Here is an 18,711-nt window from a genome sequence, read left to right on the forward strand (position 1 = left end):
TTTTAATTAAAGAAAGGGAATTGAGCAAAGGTTAGGCAAATAAAGGTAAATAAAATGTATCCAGCATAAACCTAGTTTTTAAGAAAAGTATAAGCTTTTCCGGTGGACCACAAATATGGCGATTTCCTGATAGCTAAAGAAAATGTGAAAACGCAATCACTGGCAAGAATCTAACACTCTATGGGCACCTGGGTGGCTCAGTCAGTTGAGCGTCTGACTTCGGCTCAGGTCATGATCTCATGGTTCATGGGCTTGAGCCCCATGTCAGGCTCTGTGCTGACAGCTCTGAGCCTGGAGCCTGCTTTGGATTCTGTGTCTCCCTCTCTCTGCCCCTCCTTACTCATTCTTTCTCTTTCTGTATCTCTCAAAAATAAATAAACATTAAAAAATTTTTTTTAAAGAATCTAACACTCTGAAACATACAAGATGACTAATTGGAACACGTATTGGGATTCCTGACACTAAGATATTAAATTAACCCAAAGCCTTTAATAAAGAAAACGCTCTGTGGGGCGCCTGGGTGGCTCAGTCGGTTAAGCGTCCGACTTCAGCTCAGGTCACGATCTCACAGTCCGTGAGTTCGAGCCCCGCGTCGGGCTCTGGGCTGATGGCTCAGAGCCTGGAGCCTGCTTCCAGTTCTGTGTCTCCCTCTCTCTCTGCCCCTCCCCCGTTCATGCTCTGTCTCTCTCTGTCTCAAAAATAAATAAACGTTTAAAAAAATTAAAAAAATAAATAAATAAAGAAAACGCTCTGAGATGGTGACAGACTTTATCCATGTTCTACCCATAGTGAACACTGCAAGGTGTTTCGACGCTCTTCTTACCCAAGTCAGCTCATGTAGGCCAATGCCACAGTAGCAAAGATCAGTTCTGGTAAAGTCCTTCTATGAAGGGTCACGAGGATATGGTCCTGGCTTGGAGTTCTCTCTTCTAATGCGGAGTGGAGGACTGTGGTATTTTTATTTTGTTAGAAATACGTGTTCTTATCAGTAATTATTATTTCACAGGTACAGGTTATCAGCTTTGCTACAGAACATAATTGGGATTCTCTGGACTTTTATGATGGTGGAGACAACAATGCTCCACGACTTGGAAGTTATTCAGGTAAATAAAAGAGCTGAGCTTAATTGAAATACAGATGTAATTAGGAATGTAGAAATCTCTCTCTCTTTTTAAAAGACTTTCTAGAACTCTGACTTGGCAGTTTCAATTTCCTTTTTATAAACTATACACAGCAAACTAAATTACAAGGTTAGATGTTTCAAAGGCATTAAAGATAATGACATTGAAATTGCTGTTTAAAATCTTACTATATTCTAACTATATTTGTGTAATTATTTATTGATGCTTTTATAGTAATGATAATATTTTCAGCTGAGCTGTGGTTCAGGTATGTGTACCCTTTCTCCTTAAATCGTTAAAATTAGACAGTGCTTGGTAATTATGATATATGTACTCAATAGAGTGTTCTGCAGCCATTAAAATAATTTTAGAGACTGTGTAAAAACATGGTATGTTACAAGGTACTGTTGAGTGAGAATAAAGAGAATATAAAATTATTTCTATGAAATGAGTAAAATTATATATACCCAGGTACCAAGACCAGAAGGTTTTTAAACTTGTTAAGGTTTTTAAAGGTAATTTATGCAATAATCTAACAGCTTTTTCAGCCTGCGAAAAGTGAAATCAAGTTTTACTTTAATTTTAACGATACTTTTTACTTTAATTATACTTTTTAACTATAGAAATAGGAACATAGCTAAACTATCAACTTCTACATTTCAGATATACTTAAGTCGGTTTGAATAGTTGTAGGTTTTTCACAGATTTTTAACTAGGGCATAATCGGTTTTTCAGCATTGCCACTGAGGAGAGGAAAGAAGAAACACCTGGAATAGGAGTGATTTGGGTTAGCCATAACAAGTATTTTAGGGGCTCCTGGGTGGCTCAGTCAGTCGAGCATCCAACTCTTGATTTTGGCTCAGGTCATGGTCCCAGGCTTGTGGGATCAAGCCCCATGTCGAGCTTCCATCCATGCTGTGTGGAGCCTGCTTAAGATTCTCTTTCTCCCTCTGCCCTTCTTCCCCTGCCCTCTCTCTCTTTCTCACTCTCAAATTAAAAAAAAAAAAAAAGTATTTTATGTATAGATAAGGTGGAAATCTTGGAAGAAATCGTATAACATTCTGAGTATACATTTGTTTAGATTTGATTAAGGGTAATACTTTCTTAATAATAAATACAACAATGAAGATAATGCCAGTGATAAATAACAGCTCTTGATTACCAAGTGCTAGCCCTGTGTGAGGCTTGTCATACGTTTCCTCATTTGTTCCATCTAGTAGTTCTGGTCGTAATTGACACTTAGATTAAGTTGCCTGAGGTTGTACAGCTGATGTTAGAATGAGACCGGGGCCCAGCTGGTGTGACTCCAGAGCTGAAGTTCTTGATCCCTGAGATCCTCTAAGGCACTAAAGGCAGGTCGAGTGAAAGTTTCTGTTTACCTCCATCTTCAGTGATTCAGTAAGGGTTCCAGAGACAGATAAGAGACTGGAGAAGGGGGAAAAAGCAACTATATGTTCCGTAACGAATTCGTCCTGATATTTTCCTTTTATAGAAAGATCAGTGAGTGGTTAAGGTCCACAGAGTTGTACAAAATAAATGTAAAATAACTAGTTACTTACAGAAAAAAATGTTGCCACACTATCAACTAATATGCTTGTTGGACATTATCTTAAAACATAGATTTGACACTTATTTTTATGCTTGCCATTTGAAACTGCTTGACTTGTAATCTTAAGGATCTTGAGGTATTACTCAATGCAGATAGTCAAGAAGTAATTGGTTCAAACAGATATTTTATGTTTTCAGCTCAGTAATTGAATAAAATCAAGTTGATTTCCTTCAGAATTTCAGAAATACACCATTATAGTGTATTTGCTAGGAGACTAAGGCTATAATGTATTTGCTAGTGCTAAGGCTAACACTAGTTTATAATTGGGATTTTTCAAACACTACCTACCAGCTTTGCTGTCAGAGTACAAGAAACATCAAGGTACTTGACCTGGTAGAGAAGAACATACCCATATTAATAAAGAAAGAAAATAAATGAAATACATGTTTTCATGTATATTATATTATACATGAAATATATTATTTTACAATACAATATTATTTATATTATTATACAATTATACAATATATAATATATATGTATATATAATATATACATATATTATACAATTATATAATATATATGTATTATATTATACAATATTATATTATACAATAATATTATATATTATACAATATATAATATATATGTATATATAATACATATATATATAATAAAAAGGGCAATACATAACAATAAATAAACATATCCTCTGAACCCATACATAATCTTGAGATACTGTACCATAAAAATCACTACAAACTTTAAAATTAAGGTTATTATTAGCTCATGCATAAAATATTGAAATCCACATGAAATTCCAAACATTTATTTCAGGTGACCTGTAAAATCTACTGCTTTGACTGTCACCCGCTCTTTGTTCCTGCCTATTTTTAGGGACCCATCCAGAGTGATCCCAAAGTCTTTCTCCTTAGAGACAGTCACAAACAATAAAATAAAAGAGAAATGTGGGAGACATATCTTTATTTAAAAATTCCTAAAAAACACTTGACCAATATGTAATTTCAGTGGTATTCTATTGGCTGATTAGTAGTCAACTTACTTAGTTTTGCTATAGTATTTATTACGTGATCATTGACCTGCCTTTTCAATTATCATTTCAGGAACAACAATACCCCATCTTTTGAATAGTACGTCTAACAATCTATATCTAAATTTCCAATCAGACATCAGTGTTTCTGCTGCAGGATTTCACCTTGAATACACAGGTAAATATAATATCATGTGCTATTCAAGAAATTTAAGAACAAGTTTATATCATTTTTTAAATATTCTTTGAATATAGAAACTAAATGGACTTCATCAAAAGAGAACATTACCTTGTATTTTTAAGTTTTTGATGTGCTCTTTCAATTCATTTACAAGACTGTGTCTATAAAATTTTAATGTTTTCATCAGAATTTACAAATGTACAAATGTTTTCTTCCTTATTGTAATTGTAAGTACACTTAGCATGAGATACACCCTCATTTTTTTTTAAGTACACAATACAGAAGTGTTAACTATAAGCATGGTAACATATAGCAGATCTCTAGAACTTACTCATCTTACATAACTCAATTTTATACCCATTGTGAGCAGCAACTTCCCATTTCCCCTCCTCCCCGCCCTGGAAATCTCCACTCTGCTTTCTGTTTCTATGAGTTTGACTATTTTAGGTACTGTCCTGTAGTATTTGTCCTTTTTTGTCTGGCTTATTTCATTTAGCATAATGTTTACTAGGTTCATTCATGTTGTTGCATTTGGCAGGATTTCCTTCTCTTTTGTAAGACTGAATGATATTACACATTATATGTACATACTATCTTTTCTTTATTCACTTATCTCTTAATGGACATCTAGGTTGTTTCCATATTTTGGCTATTATGAGTAATGCTGCAATAAACATAGGAGTGCAAATCTCTCTTTGAGATTCTTATTTCAAATATTCTGTAAATATACTCAGAAGGGATTTCTAGAGCATGTGGTAGATCTACTTCTAATTTTTTTTAATGTTTATTTATGTTTGAGAGAGAGAGAGAGGGAGGGAGGGAGACAGGATCCAAAATGGGCTATGCAGACAGCAGAAAGCCCGACCTGGGGCTTGAAATCATGAACTGTGAGATCACTACCTGAGCTGAAGTCAGATGCTTAACTGACAAAGCCACCCAGGCACCCCTACTTCTAATTTTTTTGAGCAACTTTCATACTATTTTCCATAGTGGTTCCATCAATTTACATTCCCACCAACATTGTATAAAGGTTCCAGTTTTTCCATATTCTCACTAACAGTTTTTTTAAACAAACAAGAACATTTATAGTTATCAAAAGGAGCACATATCATAACAAAAACTCTAGTTTTGATTATTTATGCACCACATAACATAGCATCAATATTCTTAAAGCAGATAGTCAAGATATATGAGGAGAAATAAATAAAAATGCATTATGAAATTTGCCAAAATTGATCCCAGTACAAAAATTCTAAGTAGAGCAGTCATCATAGGAACAATATAGGAAATAGTTGTTTAAAAAACTGTCCCCCCATCCCTATGCCCCAAAATACCAGGTCCAAATGGCTTCACATAGAAATATTGCCAACCTTTAAGGACCAGATAATCCCAATGCTACTTTAATTATTCTATTTCCTGGGGTGTATAACAGGTTCCCATAATATTCTCAATAGAAAACTATAAAGCATACTCTTTTATAAATATGATGCAGAAATTTTATCTTTTTAGTTCATTGAAATGTAATTTGTGTAGTTTTTTAATTTATATGTGTTGATTTGATATATGTATCTATTGCAAAATAGTCACACAATAGACATAGTTAACATCTCCATAGTTCACATAATTGCCTTCTCTTTTTTTTTTTCTTAGTTCTTTCTGTGTGTGTGTGCATGTGTGTGTGAGTATGAGAATACTTAAAATCTAGTCTCTTCCCAACTTTCAAGTATATAATACAATATTGATAACCACTGCCACCATGTTGTATATTGGACTCCCAGAATTTATTTTATAACTAGAAGTTTGTATTCTCACTTACATCACCCTATTTTTTCCACCTTCCAGCCCCTGGCAACCACCATTCTTCTCATTGTTTCTAAGATGCAAGATGAATGAATCTTTCTTGGATTCCACATACAAATGAGATCGATTTGTTTTCTCTCTGAGTATTTCATTTAGCATAATGCCATGCATGATGTTACAAATGGCAGGATTTCCTAGTTTTTTTGTGACTGAATAATATTTAATTTTATACATATGCCACACTTCTTTATTCATTCATTCATAGATGGAACTTAGGTTGTTTCCATGTCTTGGCTATTGTGAATTAGGCTGTAGTGAACATGGGAGTACAGATATCTCTTCCAGATCCTCATTTTATCTCCTCTGGATGTATGCTTAAAGATGGGATTGCTGGATTATGTGCCATTTATTATTATTATTTTCTTAAGGAACCTCCAGGCTCTTATCCATACTGGCTGTACCAAATTTTATTCTTACCACCATTCAAGAGGGCTTCCCTTTTACCACATCCTCAGTAATACTTGTTATCTTGTTTTCTTGGTGATCTTCATTCTAACAGGTGTAAGGTGACATCTTAACTGTGCTTTCGATTTGCGTTTCCCTTGTGGTTAGTGTTAAGGATCCTTTTATGTGCCTATTAGCCATTTCTTTATCTTCTTTAGAAAAGTATCTGTTCAGATCCTCTGCCAATTTTTTTAATCAGGTTGCTTTTAATAGGTTTTTTGTTTATTCTTGTTGTTGTTTTGACTTGCTATTGAGTTATATGAGTTTTTTATATATTGTGGATATTAACCCCTTATCAGATACATGGTTTGTAAATATATCCCCCCCCCATTTTGTAGGTTGCATTTTCATTTTATTGATTGCATCATTTGCTGTGCAGAAGTTTTTGTTTTTTTATTTGATGTAGACTTATTTTATTTACTTTCATTGATTACTTATACTCCTGGTGTTATATCCAAAAAAATTAATGCCAATACCAAGGTCAAGGAGCTTTTTTTTTTGTATGTTTTCTTCTAGGAATTTTACAGTATTAGGTTTTATGTTTAAGTCTGTAATCCATTTCCAATTAATTTTTATGAGTAGTGTGAGAGATACAATTTCATTCTTCTGTGTGTGATTAAACAGTTTCCCCAGCACCATTTATGGGGAAAATACTATACTTTCCCTGTGAGTATTTTTGGCTCCTTTGTCAAATGTTAATTGGCTGTATATGTGAGGGTTTACTTCTGGACTCTCAGTTCTGTTACATTGATGTATGTATCCATTTTTATGGCCATACTGTTTGGTTACTATAGCTTTGTAATAGTTTGAAATCATAAAGCCTCCAGCTTTTTCTCGGGATTGGTTTGGGTATTCAGGGTCTTTTGTGGTTCCATGAATTTCTGTCTCTGTGAAATCATGCTGTTGAAATTTTGACATGGATTGCATTGGCTGTATCGGTGGCTTAAAAGTGGTTAAATTTGTTCCCAAATTTTATCGTTGTTACTGTGTATGCTATTGTAAATGAGATTGTTTTATTTTTCAGATATTCTGTTTTCAGTATATAATAACACAACTAATTTCTGAATGCTGACTTTGTATCCTGTAATTTTATTGAATTTGTGATTAGTTGTAACAGATTTTGGTGGAGTCTCTAGGATTTTGTTTACATAAAAATCACATCATTTACTGACAGAAACCATTTTACTTTCCTTTATGGTTTGGATGTCTTTAATTTCTTTTTCTTGGATAATTACTCTAGTTAGAACTTCCAGTATTATATTAAATAAGAGTCATGAAAATGGGCAACTTTAGTCTTCTCTATATAGAGGAAAAGGCTTCAACTTTTCACCACTGTGTTTGACATTAGCTGTGGACTTTTCATATATGGCCTTCATTAAGTTCAGGTTCATTACTTCTATACCCATTTTTTCAAGAGTTTTTATCATGAAATAATGTTTTATTTTGTCAAATGCTTTATCTGTGTCTACTGATATTGTCACATGATTTTTATCTTTCATTCTATTAGTGTGATGCATCACATTTTTTGATCAGCGTATGTTGAACCATCTTTGCATTCCACACATAAATCCCACTTGATGGTGGTGTATGGTGCTTTTGATGTGCTGTTGAGTTCAATTTGTTAGTATTTTGGTAAAAAAAAAAAAATTATATCTATATTCATCATGGATACTGACCTGTCATTTTCTTTTCTTGTGGTGTCCTTGTCTGGCTTTGGTATCAGGGTAATTCAGATCTCATAAAATGAGATTTGGAATATTCTTTCCTCTTCAGTTTTTCAGAAGATTTTGAAAAGGATTGGCACTTAATACCTTTTTAAATGTTTGCTAAATTCACCTATGAAGCTATTCAGTCCAGGACTTTTCTTTATTAGAAAGTTTTTGATTACTAACTCAATCTCTTACTCATTCTTGGTCTGCTCAGATTTTCTATTTCTTCATGTTTTAGTTGGTAGGTCATATGTTTCTAAGAATTTGTCCATTTCTTATAGATTATCCAATTTTTTGGTGTGTAATTGTCATGGCAGTCTCTTGTGATCCTTTTTATTTCTGTGATATCAGTGTAATGTCTCTTCTTTCATTTCTGGTTTTGTTTATTTAAGCCTTCTCTCTCTCTCTCTCTCTCTCTTTTAGTTAATGATTCTAATGTTATGTCAATTTTGGGTATCTTTTTAAAAATCAGCTCTTAGTTTCTTTGTCTTTCTGTTGTTTTTCTTTTCTCTATTTCATTTATTTGTACTCTAATCTTTGCTACTTCCTTTATTCTGCTAATTTTGGCTTTAGTGTATTCTTTTTCTAGTTACTTAGGATACAAAGTTAGCTAATTTATTTGAGATCTTTCTTTTTTTTAAATGCAGACAGATGTTTATTGCTATAAACTTCCTGTCACAACTGCTTTTGCTATATCTCATAAGTTTTTGTATGTTGTGTTTCTCTTTTTGTTTGTTCAAGATATATCTTTTTTAATTTCCCTTTTGATTTATTCTTTGAATCACTATCTGTTTATGAATGTACTACTTGATTTCCACATATTTGTGGATTTTCCAGTTTTCCTACTTTTATTGATTTCTAGTTTCATGCCATTGTAGTTGGAAAAGAGTTTTGATATGATTTCACTCTTAACTTTGCTAAGATCATGTAATACATGATCTATCCTGGATAATGTTCTGTATGTACTCAAGAAAAAAACATGTATTTTGCTGCTCTGGAAGGAATGTTCTGTATATGTTTATTAGGTTTATTTGGTCCAAAGTATAGTTCAAGTCCAATATTTTCTATATGCTTTTCAATCTAGATGATCTGTGTATTTTTGAAAGTGAAGTACTGATGTCCCCTACTATTATTGTGTTGTCTATTTTTTTCCTTCAGATCTGTTAATATTTCCTTATCATATTTGGGTGCTCTGATGTTAGTGGCATATATATTTATGATTATTATATCCCTGTGATTAAACGATCTAATTATTATGCAATGGCTTTCTTTATCTCTTGTTACATCTTTTGAGTTAAAGTTTATATTGTCAAATATAAGCATAGCCACCACTCCTCTCTTTTGGTTTCCACTTTCATGGAGTATCTTTTATTATCCCTTAACTTTGAGCATATGTGTATCCTTGAAGCCAAAATGAGTCTCTAGTAGGCAGCATATAGTTGTTTGGTGTTGAATCCATTCAGCTACTCTATGTCTTTTGCTTGGATAATTTCATCAATTTACATGTAGAGCAATTATTTATAAGTAAGAACTTACTAATACTGTTTTATCAATTATTTTCTGACTTTATTATTATCCCTCCCTTTTTTTTTTCTTCTTCCCTTGCACTTTTCCTTTGTGAATAAGATGATTTTCTATTGTGGTATGCTTTGATTCCCTTGTCTTTATCTTTTGTGTATCTTGTGGGCTTTTGTGGTAACTATGAGACTTACATAAAATATCTTCTAGATATAGCTATTTTATACTAACAACTTAATTTCATTTGCATAATAAATCTCTGTCTTTTCACTCCCCTCTTTGTTTTTTTTTTTTTTTTGATGTCAAAATTTACCTCTTAGTTTTTTGTATTCACTAACAAATTATTATAACTATAGTTATTTTTAAAATGTTTGTCCTTTACATTTATGCCAGACTTAGGTGGTTAATACCTTATCATATTACAGTATTAAAGTATTGTGAATTTGAATATATACTTACCTTTGCCAATGTGTTGTATATTTTTATATGTTTTCATATTACTAATTAGTGTCCTTTCATTTCAGCTTGAGTGAGAGCTTTCTGCATTTCTTGTAAGATGCGTCTAGTGGTAATGAACTCTTTCAGCTTTTGTTTATTTGGGACCATCCTGATCTCTCCCTCCTCTGAAGTCCTCTGATGGACTACTTTATTGTATAGAGTATTCTTGCTTTATAGTTTATTCTTTCAGCACTTTGACTATAACATTGCTCTTTCTCCTTGGCTGTAAGGTTTCTCCTGAGAAAGTCACTGATTGCCCTGTGCAGGTCCCCTTGTAAATTACAAGCTTCTTTTCTCCTACTATTTTAAAGATTCTCTTTGTCTTTGAATTTTGACAGTTTTATTATAATTCATCTTGGAGAATATCTCTTGAAGTTGAGTTTTTTGGGGGGCCAAGTTCATAGAACTTGGATGTCCAAATCTCTCCCCAGAATCTTGGAAGTTCTTGGGTATTTCTGTAACAAGCTTTCCACCTGCTTTCCTTTGTCTTCTTCTCCTTTTGAGATCCTACTAATTCACAGATTGTGAACAGATCTTTTTGTTAAACTTCTCATGTTGAACATATATTGTTTTCTTGATTTTGTTGAGTTATTTTTCCATGTTTTTTTTTTTTTTTTTGTCATAGGTCATTGAACTTCCTTCAAGCAGGTATTTTGAATTCTTTTTCAGGTAAATTGCAGAACTCCATTTCTTTGAGGTTTATTACTGGAAAATTATTGTGTTCTTTGGTGGCGTCACGTTTTCTGGACTAAAATAGTTGCCCTGTCTTTACTGACTGACTTCAGGAGAGAAACATCTTCCTTCAGCCCTATTGGTGATTTTGAGGCTTTCTCAGACCTTCTATGAATATGCATGCTCCACACTTCTTTCTCCCTTGTCTTCAGCTTCTATGCCTTCTCTTAATCCTGTAGAGCCAGGCTGGGTACTAATGACCTCTCTTCTGTTTTCCCAAGGGTGTCTCTAAGGGCTCAAGTCTGTGATCTCTTCCAGGTCCAAAACCTGGGCCAAATTTCTGCACATACTCAGTAGCTGTTTGTAAAAACTTGCTCTTGCTATTGTTGAGAGCATGTACAGGAGGTCAGCCATGCTGTATTAGGGTGTGTGGAAGAGGCATCAAAGTACTTCAGGTGCCCATGGGCTAGTGAGGAGATCCATGGTTGAGGTGTCCATCCTATTGGCTCATCAGCAGGCCTTCTAATGGACATAATTAGTAGGATCCTCATCCCGTTGGTGTGTTTCTTTGTGAGCTCTGACTTCTCTTTTCCCAAATACTCACCTGCCCTTAGTTTCTCAGGCCATGATTCAATATTGTGGATAAGGGAAGAGAGAGATTGTCTTTTTCCTCTCTGGCAGCATCTTGCACAGCTGGAAAAGTCAGACACCCACTCACACACTATCACTTTCCACAACAGGAGAAATCACGGGTCAATAGGGGATCACTTAACACTGCCTTGGGGGAGTGGTAATGAAGGTAAAACCAAATTCTTCCTCTTATCCTCATCAATGTGTCAACTTTGATTATTTGTTTGTTTGTTTGTTTGTTTGTTTTTATTCCAATGGTGTGTTGGACTGCTGTCAAAATCCTGGACCTCCATAAAGGGTCTCTCATTCATGAGTGATTGTGTAATTCAGTGTTCTATGAAGCTTTTACACTGTGGCTCAGAGGGCCTGGAGTTAGTTCAAAGGGCACTTTCAGAATCTACAGCCAGCAACAAAGTCTATACACCAATTATCTGATGTATTGGTAGGTGAGACTCCTCCTGGATCTCTTGGCATATTTCTTGATGACAGAACCAAAGGCAAATGGGGTTGCCAAGTTCAAGTTCTCAGGGCTATGCAATTGTTTTTGAGTCAGCCACCTAGGTGCTGGTCTGTGTTCTCCAAATGACTTTTCTCATTCTTGGACTGTACTGGGGTGTTACCCCTACCTGTATCCCACATTTCTCACAAAGATATTTTGTCCATTGATGGCTGCTACATTGTTGTTGCTAAGGGGAGGATATAATGAGGGACATATTATTCGGTCATCTGGTGGACTCTGTCTTTTTGTTTTTCCTATGAGTCTTTTTTTTTTTTTTGACAATAGTCATCCTAATAGATATGAGGTGATAGCTCATCATGTGGTTTTGACTGGTTTGCATTGTCCTGATGACCAGAGGTGCTGAGCTTCTTTTCATATCCCTGTTGGTCATTTTATGTCATCTTTGGAGAAATGTCTAAGTCCTTTGCCTGTTTTTAAAATAAGATTATTTATTTTCTTGTTATTAAGTTGCAGGAGTTCCTTATATATTTTGAGTACTAACCCTGTATTAGGTATGTGATTTGCACATATTTTATCCCATTCTTTAGGTTTCTTTTTGCTCTGTTGATTGTTTCTTTTGCTGTGCAGAAGCCTTTTATTTTGATGTTGCCCACTTGTTTATTTTTGCTTTTATTTCTTAGGCTTTTATGTCACATCCAAGAAATCATTGCCAAGACTAGTCATGACACTTTCCTCTATGTTTTCTTCTAGGGACTTTACATTTTCAGATCTTCTATTTAAAACCTTAATCCATTTTGAGTTAATTTTTGTGTATGATGTCAGAAGGGTCTATTGTTATTCTTTTGCTTGTGGACATCCAGTTTTCCCAACATCATTTGTTGAAGAGATTATTCTCTCCCCATTGTGTATTTTGGCACCTTGGACAAAGATAAGTTGATGTGGGTTTGTTTCTGGATTCTCTGTTTCATTCTTCTGTATGTCTATCTTTATTGCAGTACTGTAATGTTTTAATTATTGTAGTTTTGTAATATATTTTGATATGAGGAAGTGTGATGTCTCCAGTTTTGATCTTCATTCTCAAAATTGCTTTGGCTACTTTGAATCTTTTGTAGTTGCATATAAATTTTAGGATTGTTTATTTATCTAATTCAGTAAAAAATGCCATTGGATTTTTGATAGTGACTACATTGAATCTGTAGATTAGTTTGGATATTATGGACTTTATAACAACATTATGTCTTCTAATTCATGAACATGGAATATTTCTCCATTTATTCCATATTTTTGGAAAATACTCCAATAATTTTTCAGTATCTTCCATCAGTGTTTTGTAGTTTTCTATGTATAAGTCTTAACCTCCTTGGTTAACTTTATTCCTAAGTATTTTATTCTTTTTGATGCTACTGTAAATAGGATTATTTTCTAAATTTCCTTTTCAGATACTTCAGTGTTAGTGTATCAAATTACAACTGATTTCTGACATTTCATATAGAAACTTTACAGACTTCATTTATTAGTTCTAACAGTGTCCTGTGGAGTTAGATTTTTCTACATATAAGATCATGTCACCTACAAACAGAGATACCTCCATTTCCTTGTTAATTTTGATCCTTTTTTTTTTTTTTTCCTCTCCAATTTCTTTGGCTAGGATTCCAGTAGTATCCTGAATAGAAGTGACAAGGATTGGGCATCCTTATCTTGCTCCTGATATCAGATGAAAAGCTTTTAGATATTTTTACTGTTGAGTATTCTGATAGGTGTGGGTTTTTCATGTATGGCTTGTATTATTTTGAGATGCATTCCATTACATCTAATTTGTTGGGGGATTTTATTAGAAAAGGATGTTGTATTTTGTCAGATGCTCTTTTCTGCATCTATTAAGATAATCTTTATCCTTTATTCTGTTATTGTAGTATATCACATTTATTTGTGTATGTTGAGCCATTCTTGCATCTCAGGGATAAATCCATTTGTTCATGGTGTATAATCCTTTTAGTATGCTGTTTAATTTGGTTTGCTATTATTTTATTATGGATTTTTGCTTCTCTTTCATCAGGCATGTTGTCTCATAGTTTTCTTATAATATATTTGGCTATGACCATCAGGGAAATGAATTGAGAACTATTTCCTCAATATTTTGGAAGAGTTTGAGAAGGATCAATGTTAATTCTTTAAATGTTTAGTAAAATTTACCCATGAAGTCATCTGTTCCTGGGCTTTTCTTGGCTGGAAGGTTTTTGGTTACTTATTTAATCTTCATATTCATTATTGGTCTATTGATATTTTTCTATTTCTACATAATTTATTGGGATAGATTGTATATTTCCTGGATATTTTCCATTTCTTCTAGGTTACCTGATTTGTTGGTGTATAATTGTTTATAGTGGTTTCCTAAGATCCTTTTTATTCCTGTGATATCAGTTGTAATGTCTTCCCTTACAAGTATTGTCTAATTGTGAGAAGAACTGGATTATTTAGATATTTTAAACCTTTAATTGGAGTAAGTGACTTTTCTGGTAGCACAGAATATATATATTAATTTCCCAACCCTCTCTGAAACTTTTAGACACAAAAATGGCTTATGTACCCTAGCTAAATGCATTTATGAGACATATATGATTGTTTATTTTACTACATAAAATTATCACAAGTGTAACTGGGTGATTATTTTGGTGATTTTGGAGTTTACTGTCTCCCTACAAGGTAAACCCCAGGAAGACAGAGTCTGCCGTTCATCTAGGACCATGTCCATTTAGGATCTCCTTTTGTCTCTTGCACTAAGTGCAGTCCTTGAATCTGAGGCCTTCAAAATACATTTGTTGGCTGTGATACAGCACTTAGAAGTAGAAGTTAAATAAATAATATTGCCATTTATTATTAACATCAGTACACCTATACTGATGATGGTGTTCATCAAAGGATTTAATACCTTAGCCTATACACATTTTGTAATTCTGTTGCTTTCTGTTGTGTGACGGTATCCCATTGAGTATTATTTCCTTAACATCATTTTCCAGGCCACTCAATCCATCACTGTAACTTCATTACCTATACTGGAATTTCTGATAAAATAGAAACTCTCTGTGGGAAGGAACAGAAGCTACAATGATAGGCATGCACTAATAAATACTGGTCAATTGCTTCTGGACAATGTTTTTCTTTGTTTGTTTTATTTTGAAGTTTATTTTCCAGCTATTGCTACCTCAAATACAATGTCATTGTAATGTAAATAGATGACAAATTAGTAAAAGAAGATTCATTCATTCATTCTTCATTCAACCAGAAATATACAGAACAGCTACTGTGTATCAGACACTATGCTTAACATGAAAAATGCAAAGATAAATATGTCACATATCTTTCTTTGAGAAGATCACAGTCTCATAGGAGAGACAGAAAGGTAAAGCAGTAACACAGTGCTATAAATTTAGGAATAGAGATATTTATGGTAGAGTACACAAAAGTGGTAAGTAATCAGCTCCATTTAGGAAGTTCAGGAAATACTTTAAATAGGAGGTGACACTTGGACTGAGTCTTAACAAATAGCAAGAATTTTGGTTAGACAAGGAGTATTGGGTATTCTTAGCATGAAAATTTCATGTTCAGACAGAGCTGTGATATACGGCACATTTGGAGAAGTACACCTAGTTCAGTAAGATTATTGTATAAGGTTTGAGGCAGCACTAGAAACTAAGGCTGCTTATATAGTCAGGGCTACTTCTGAAAGGTATAGGATGTCATCAGAAATTTGATGTCATTATAGATAATACAGTTAAAAAGCAGCATATGTTTTGATATTTATTCATAATATAGATTATTAAATTAATTATTATAGTCACAAAGAAATTGAAGAAAGTTTTTTAAGTCCCTTATATATACAACTTTTGCATTTTTAAAATGTTTCGTTGAATGCCAAAAAGGTCCTTTATTTGTATAAGATACATAATATAAGATCAATAAAAACTTAATGGAATTGCTTACCCAATTATCTATAATTTTTCAAATGGTTCTTTTGGTTAGAAACTCTTAATTATGTTGAATACATGAAGGAAATTGAGCCATTTCCATAATAGGTGTTAATAATGCATAGCTGCTTACTCTAAGAACAAAGAATTGAGAGTTTGATATTTTCAAGGGAAAACAGTGACTAATGTATTTAAATCTCACAAATTTAGGTCACAGAAACCAATATATTTGAGAGAAAAGACATGCTGGAAATATAACTTAAGCATCTTTAATCTTGATTTCTAATTTAAAGAGTAGAGTTGATTACCTAACCATGTCAAGGAAAGTCTGATGAGAGTTGTAGAGGGATTAGAAGATAAATGAGATAAATCTCTATCCTAATCAAGTGTAAACTTTATTACACGACGTTTGTTCTTGCCCAAATTTGTGATTATTTATCTGACTATCTTAGGAGGTAGTTTTAGTTCTATAAAATAAGCAATCAACGAATGCTAGGATTTTTTAAGTTAGTTATCAGGACCCAACTCAAGAATGTGGCAAAGAACTCACCATTGGTAATGAATGAGCATAAGAATAAATGATGTATCCATGTATATTATATGTGCAATTGCTTTGAAAAATAATACTTCTAACTCTCCCAATAGTCTAGAGGCTACTTACCAGGAACGACATTTAATTTGTTAACTTTGAGGTCACACAATTCAAAGTAAATATTCACACAATGGTTCTTTGACTTCAAACTGATCCCCAGATATTTCTTAAGAATTAGTAGATATCTTGATTCTCCACCCATGAGAAAAACAAAGAAAAAAGCTAGGTACTGTGTGTAGGCAATCTAAGGACAATATTCACTGTATTTTTCAAAAACCACAAAGTGGAATCTATTAGAAGGTGATAAGATGACAACCAAAATTTACAAACATTGTGTTGAGGGACCTTAACTAACACATCAAACCATTTGCTGGATGTTCCCTTTTATTTGGAACAAAATTCTAAAAAAACTTCCTGGATTAAAATAAATAGAATAAAAAATACCAGTACTACAAAAAGCATGTAAATTTGCATTAAAACATTAATTTTTATCAAATCATAAGTTAGTGGAAAAAGTTAAAATATTCTCCAGGTAGAAAAAGACCATTCGTGGGGCACCTGGGTGGCTCAGTCAGTTAAGCGTCCGACTTCGGCTCAGGTCATGATCTCACGGTCCGTGGGTTCGAGCCCCACGTCGGGCTCTGTGCTGACAGCTTAGAGCCTGGAGCCTGCTTCAGATTCTGTGTCTCCCTCTCTCTCTGACCCTCCCGCATTCATGCTCTGTCTCTCTCTGTCTCAAAAATAAGTAAATATTAAAAAAAATTTTTTTAAAAGAAAAAGACCATTCCTTTTGGGGGAAATTGAATGAATGCTCACTAAATAGTTACACTTGGTAGTGTTGTCACTTAAGCATGCTTTCATTGCATGTGTTGTTTTTAAACAAAGCTAGTGAATCTAAATTTAAATAGAGAAATAGTTGGAAAAAAAATAAAGTTAGGGAGTATAGGAAAAGAGGGGTAATTAGGACAGGGAGACAGATAAATAGAAAGAAGAGAGAAGAGAGAAAATGATACATTTAGTGGACAGTGGTGAAGTCAGTGCCAGAGAATGCCTAATGTTCTTTTAATTAGTTAAAAGTTTTGGAATATTCTTCATGTTTTCAAATCTATTTTCTAATCAATAAGGACGTGAACATAGCATTTGTGAAATACTGAGTAAATGCAAGAGAATGGAGGGGAGGTTGAACAAGGAAATTTAAGTCCAGCTTTAGCAAATTGAAATGAATAATAACTTCTGCTCTAGTCTTCGAGAACAAATTTATAAACACGCGATGGCAGTGTATTTTGTTGCTTTGTTACTAACAGATTGGAAAGCAGTTATAATACATTTAGTGGATCAACCACGGCTGGATCCTGGAGCAGCCGTGGTTTTGGTGCAGTGTCCAGCAACGTTATCTCAAAGGCTGTCTGATCACTCAGTGCACACTTGAGTATATCCCTTCCAGTAATGCTAGAGATTACATCCAAGCACAGTGGCTTGCTTGTGTGTGTGTGTGTGTATGTGTGTGTGTGTGTGTGAGCACACGTGCATGTGTGTGTGTGCATGTGCAAATAAACTATCTTGTTTGTGGAAGAAGTATCTTAATTTCTGTCAAGTTTTGAAATCTTCCCTTAGTGAAGAAACAGTTATTTTGTAGTAATGCAGGAAACTGACCACTTGCAGGGTAGGTTATATTAACTGGTCATAAAAATTTTAAAGAACTTCTTTGTTTTCAGAAGCACCGCCCCCCCCCCCCCAAATTGTGATTGAGGTATAAAAACACAGTGGCCTCAGTAAGAGGAAACTATTTTTTAGTGAATAGAAATAAAGACTATGTGAAAAAAAATTCATATTTAAGTTTTGATACTTAGAAAAAGCAAAATGCTCAAGCAGTTGGGTACTAGGAAAATACTGTGTGTGTGTGGTTGTGTGTGTGTGTTATAAAAAAGGGTAGTTATATTAACTTTTCTTCACTGAAAAGACACCTATTTCACTGCATATATTTGGCATTTCATTTCTGGCAGCTTCTGAGATAAAAGTTCTGCCCACAGGATAACATAAGGAGGGACTCACAATGGGGAAATAACAGTCTCAAAAATGCCAGCAACAGATGCCCAAAACTTTAAGGTTTGCTATAAAAAGGACAGGTTTCGTGTTTGTTTGTTTTGTTTTTAACGAAGAAAGTAGAGTCTTCCTATATTCCTAGAGGATGATTTTAAATAGTAAAGCTTTCAGAAAACATGGCCGGTGTTCTTCTGTCTTAGGAAATGGAAATTTGGCTGAGATTCCTTCAAACAAGTGAGTATATTCTCTGATTTTCCTACTCACTCGTGAGGCTTTTAGGAAACAAATTCTAGATTACTGATGGTACAATTACTAAACAGATATGTCTTGCCTCTTATGTACTTAGAAAGTAAATGCTGACAAATAGGCTGATTTTATCATAGTGATCGTTTCCTCCTTTAACTTGAGATCATGACAT

At 33.8% G+C, this 18,711-nt stretch overlaps 1 protein-coding gene across 6 annotated transcripts in view; it reads left to right on the plus strand.

Moving 5' to 3' along the window:
* Positions 1-18,711, plus strand: part of CSMD3 (CUB and Sushi multiple domains 3) — a 1,255,667-nt gene that overhangs the window by 1,089,839 nt on the left and 147,117 nt on the right. For all 6 annotated transcript variants that reach the window (XM_045453867.1, XM_045453870.1, XM_045453869.1 and 3 more), the window contains 2 exons: positions 1,007-1,103; positions 3,795-3,899. In XM_045453867.1, the coding sequence (XP_045309823.1) occupies positions 1,007-1,103; positions 3,795-3,899 (202 nt within the window). The remainder of the gene's footprint in view (positions 1-1,006; positions 1,104-3,794; positions 3,900-18,711) is intronic.

Source organism: Leopardus geoffroyi, chromosome C3, assembly GCF_018350155.1.
Source record: "Leopardus geoffroyi isolate Oge1 chromosome C3, O.geoffroyi_Oge1_pat1.0, whole genome shotgun sequence".
Lineage (NCBI taxonomy): Eukaryota > Metazoa > Chordata > Mammalia > Carnivora > Felidae > Leopardus > Leopardus geoffroyi.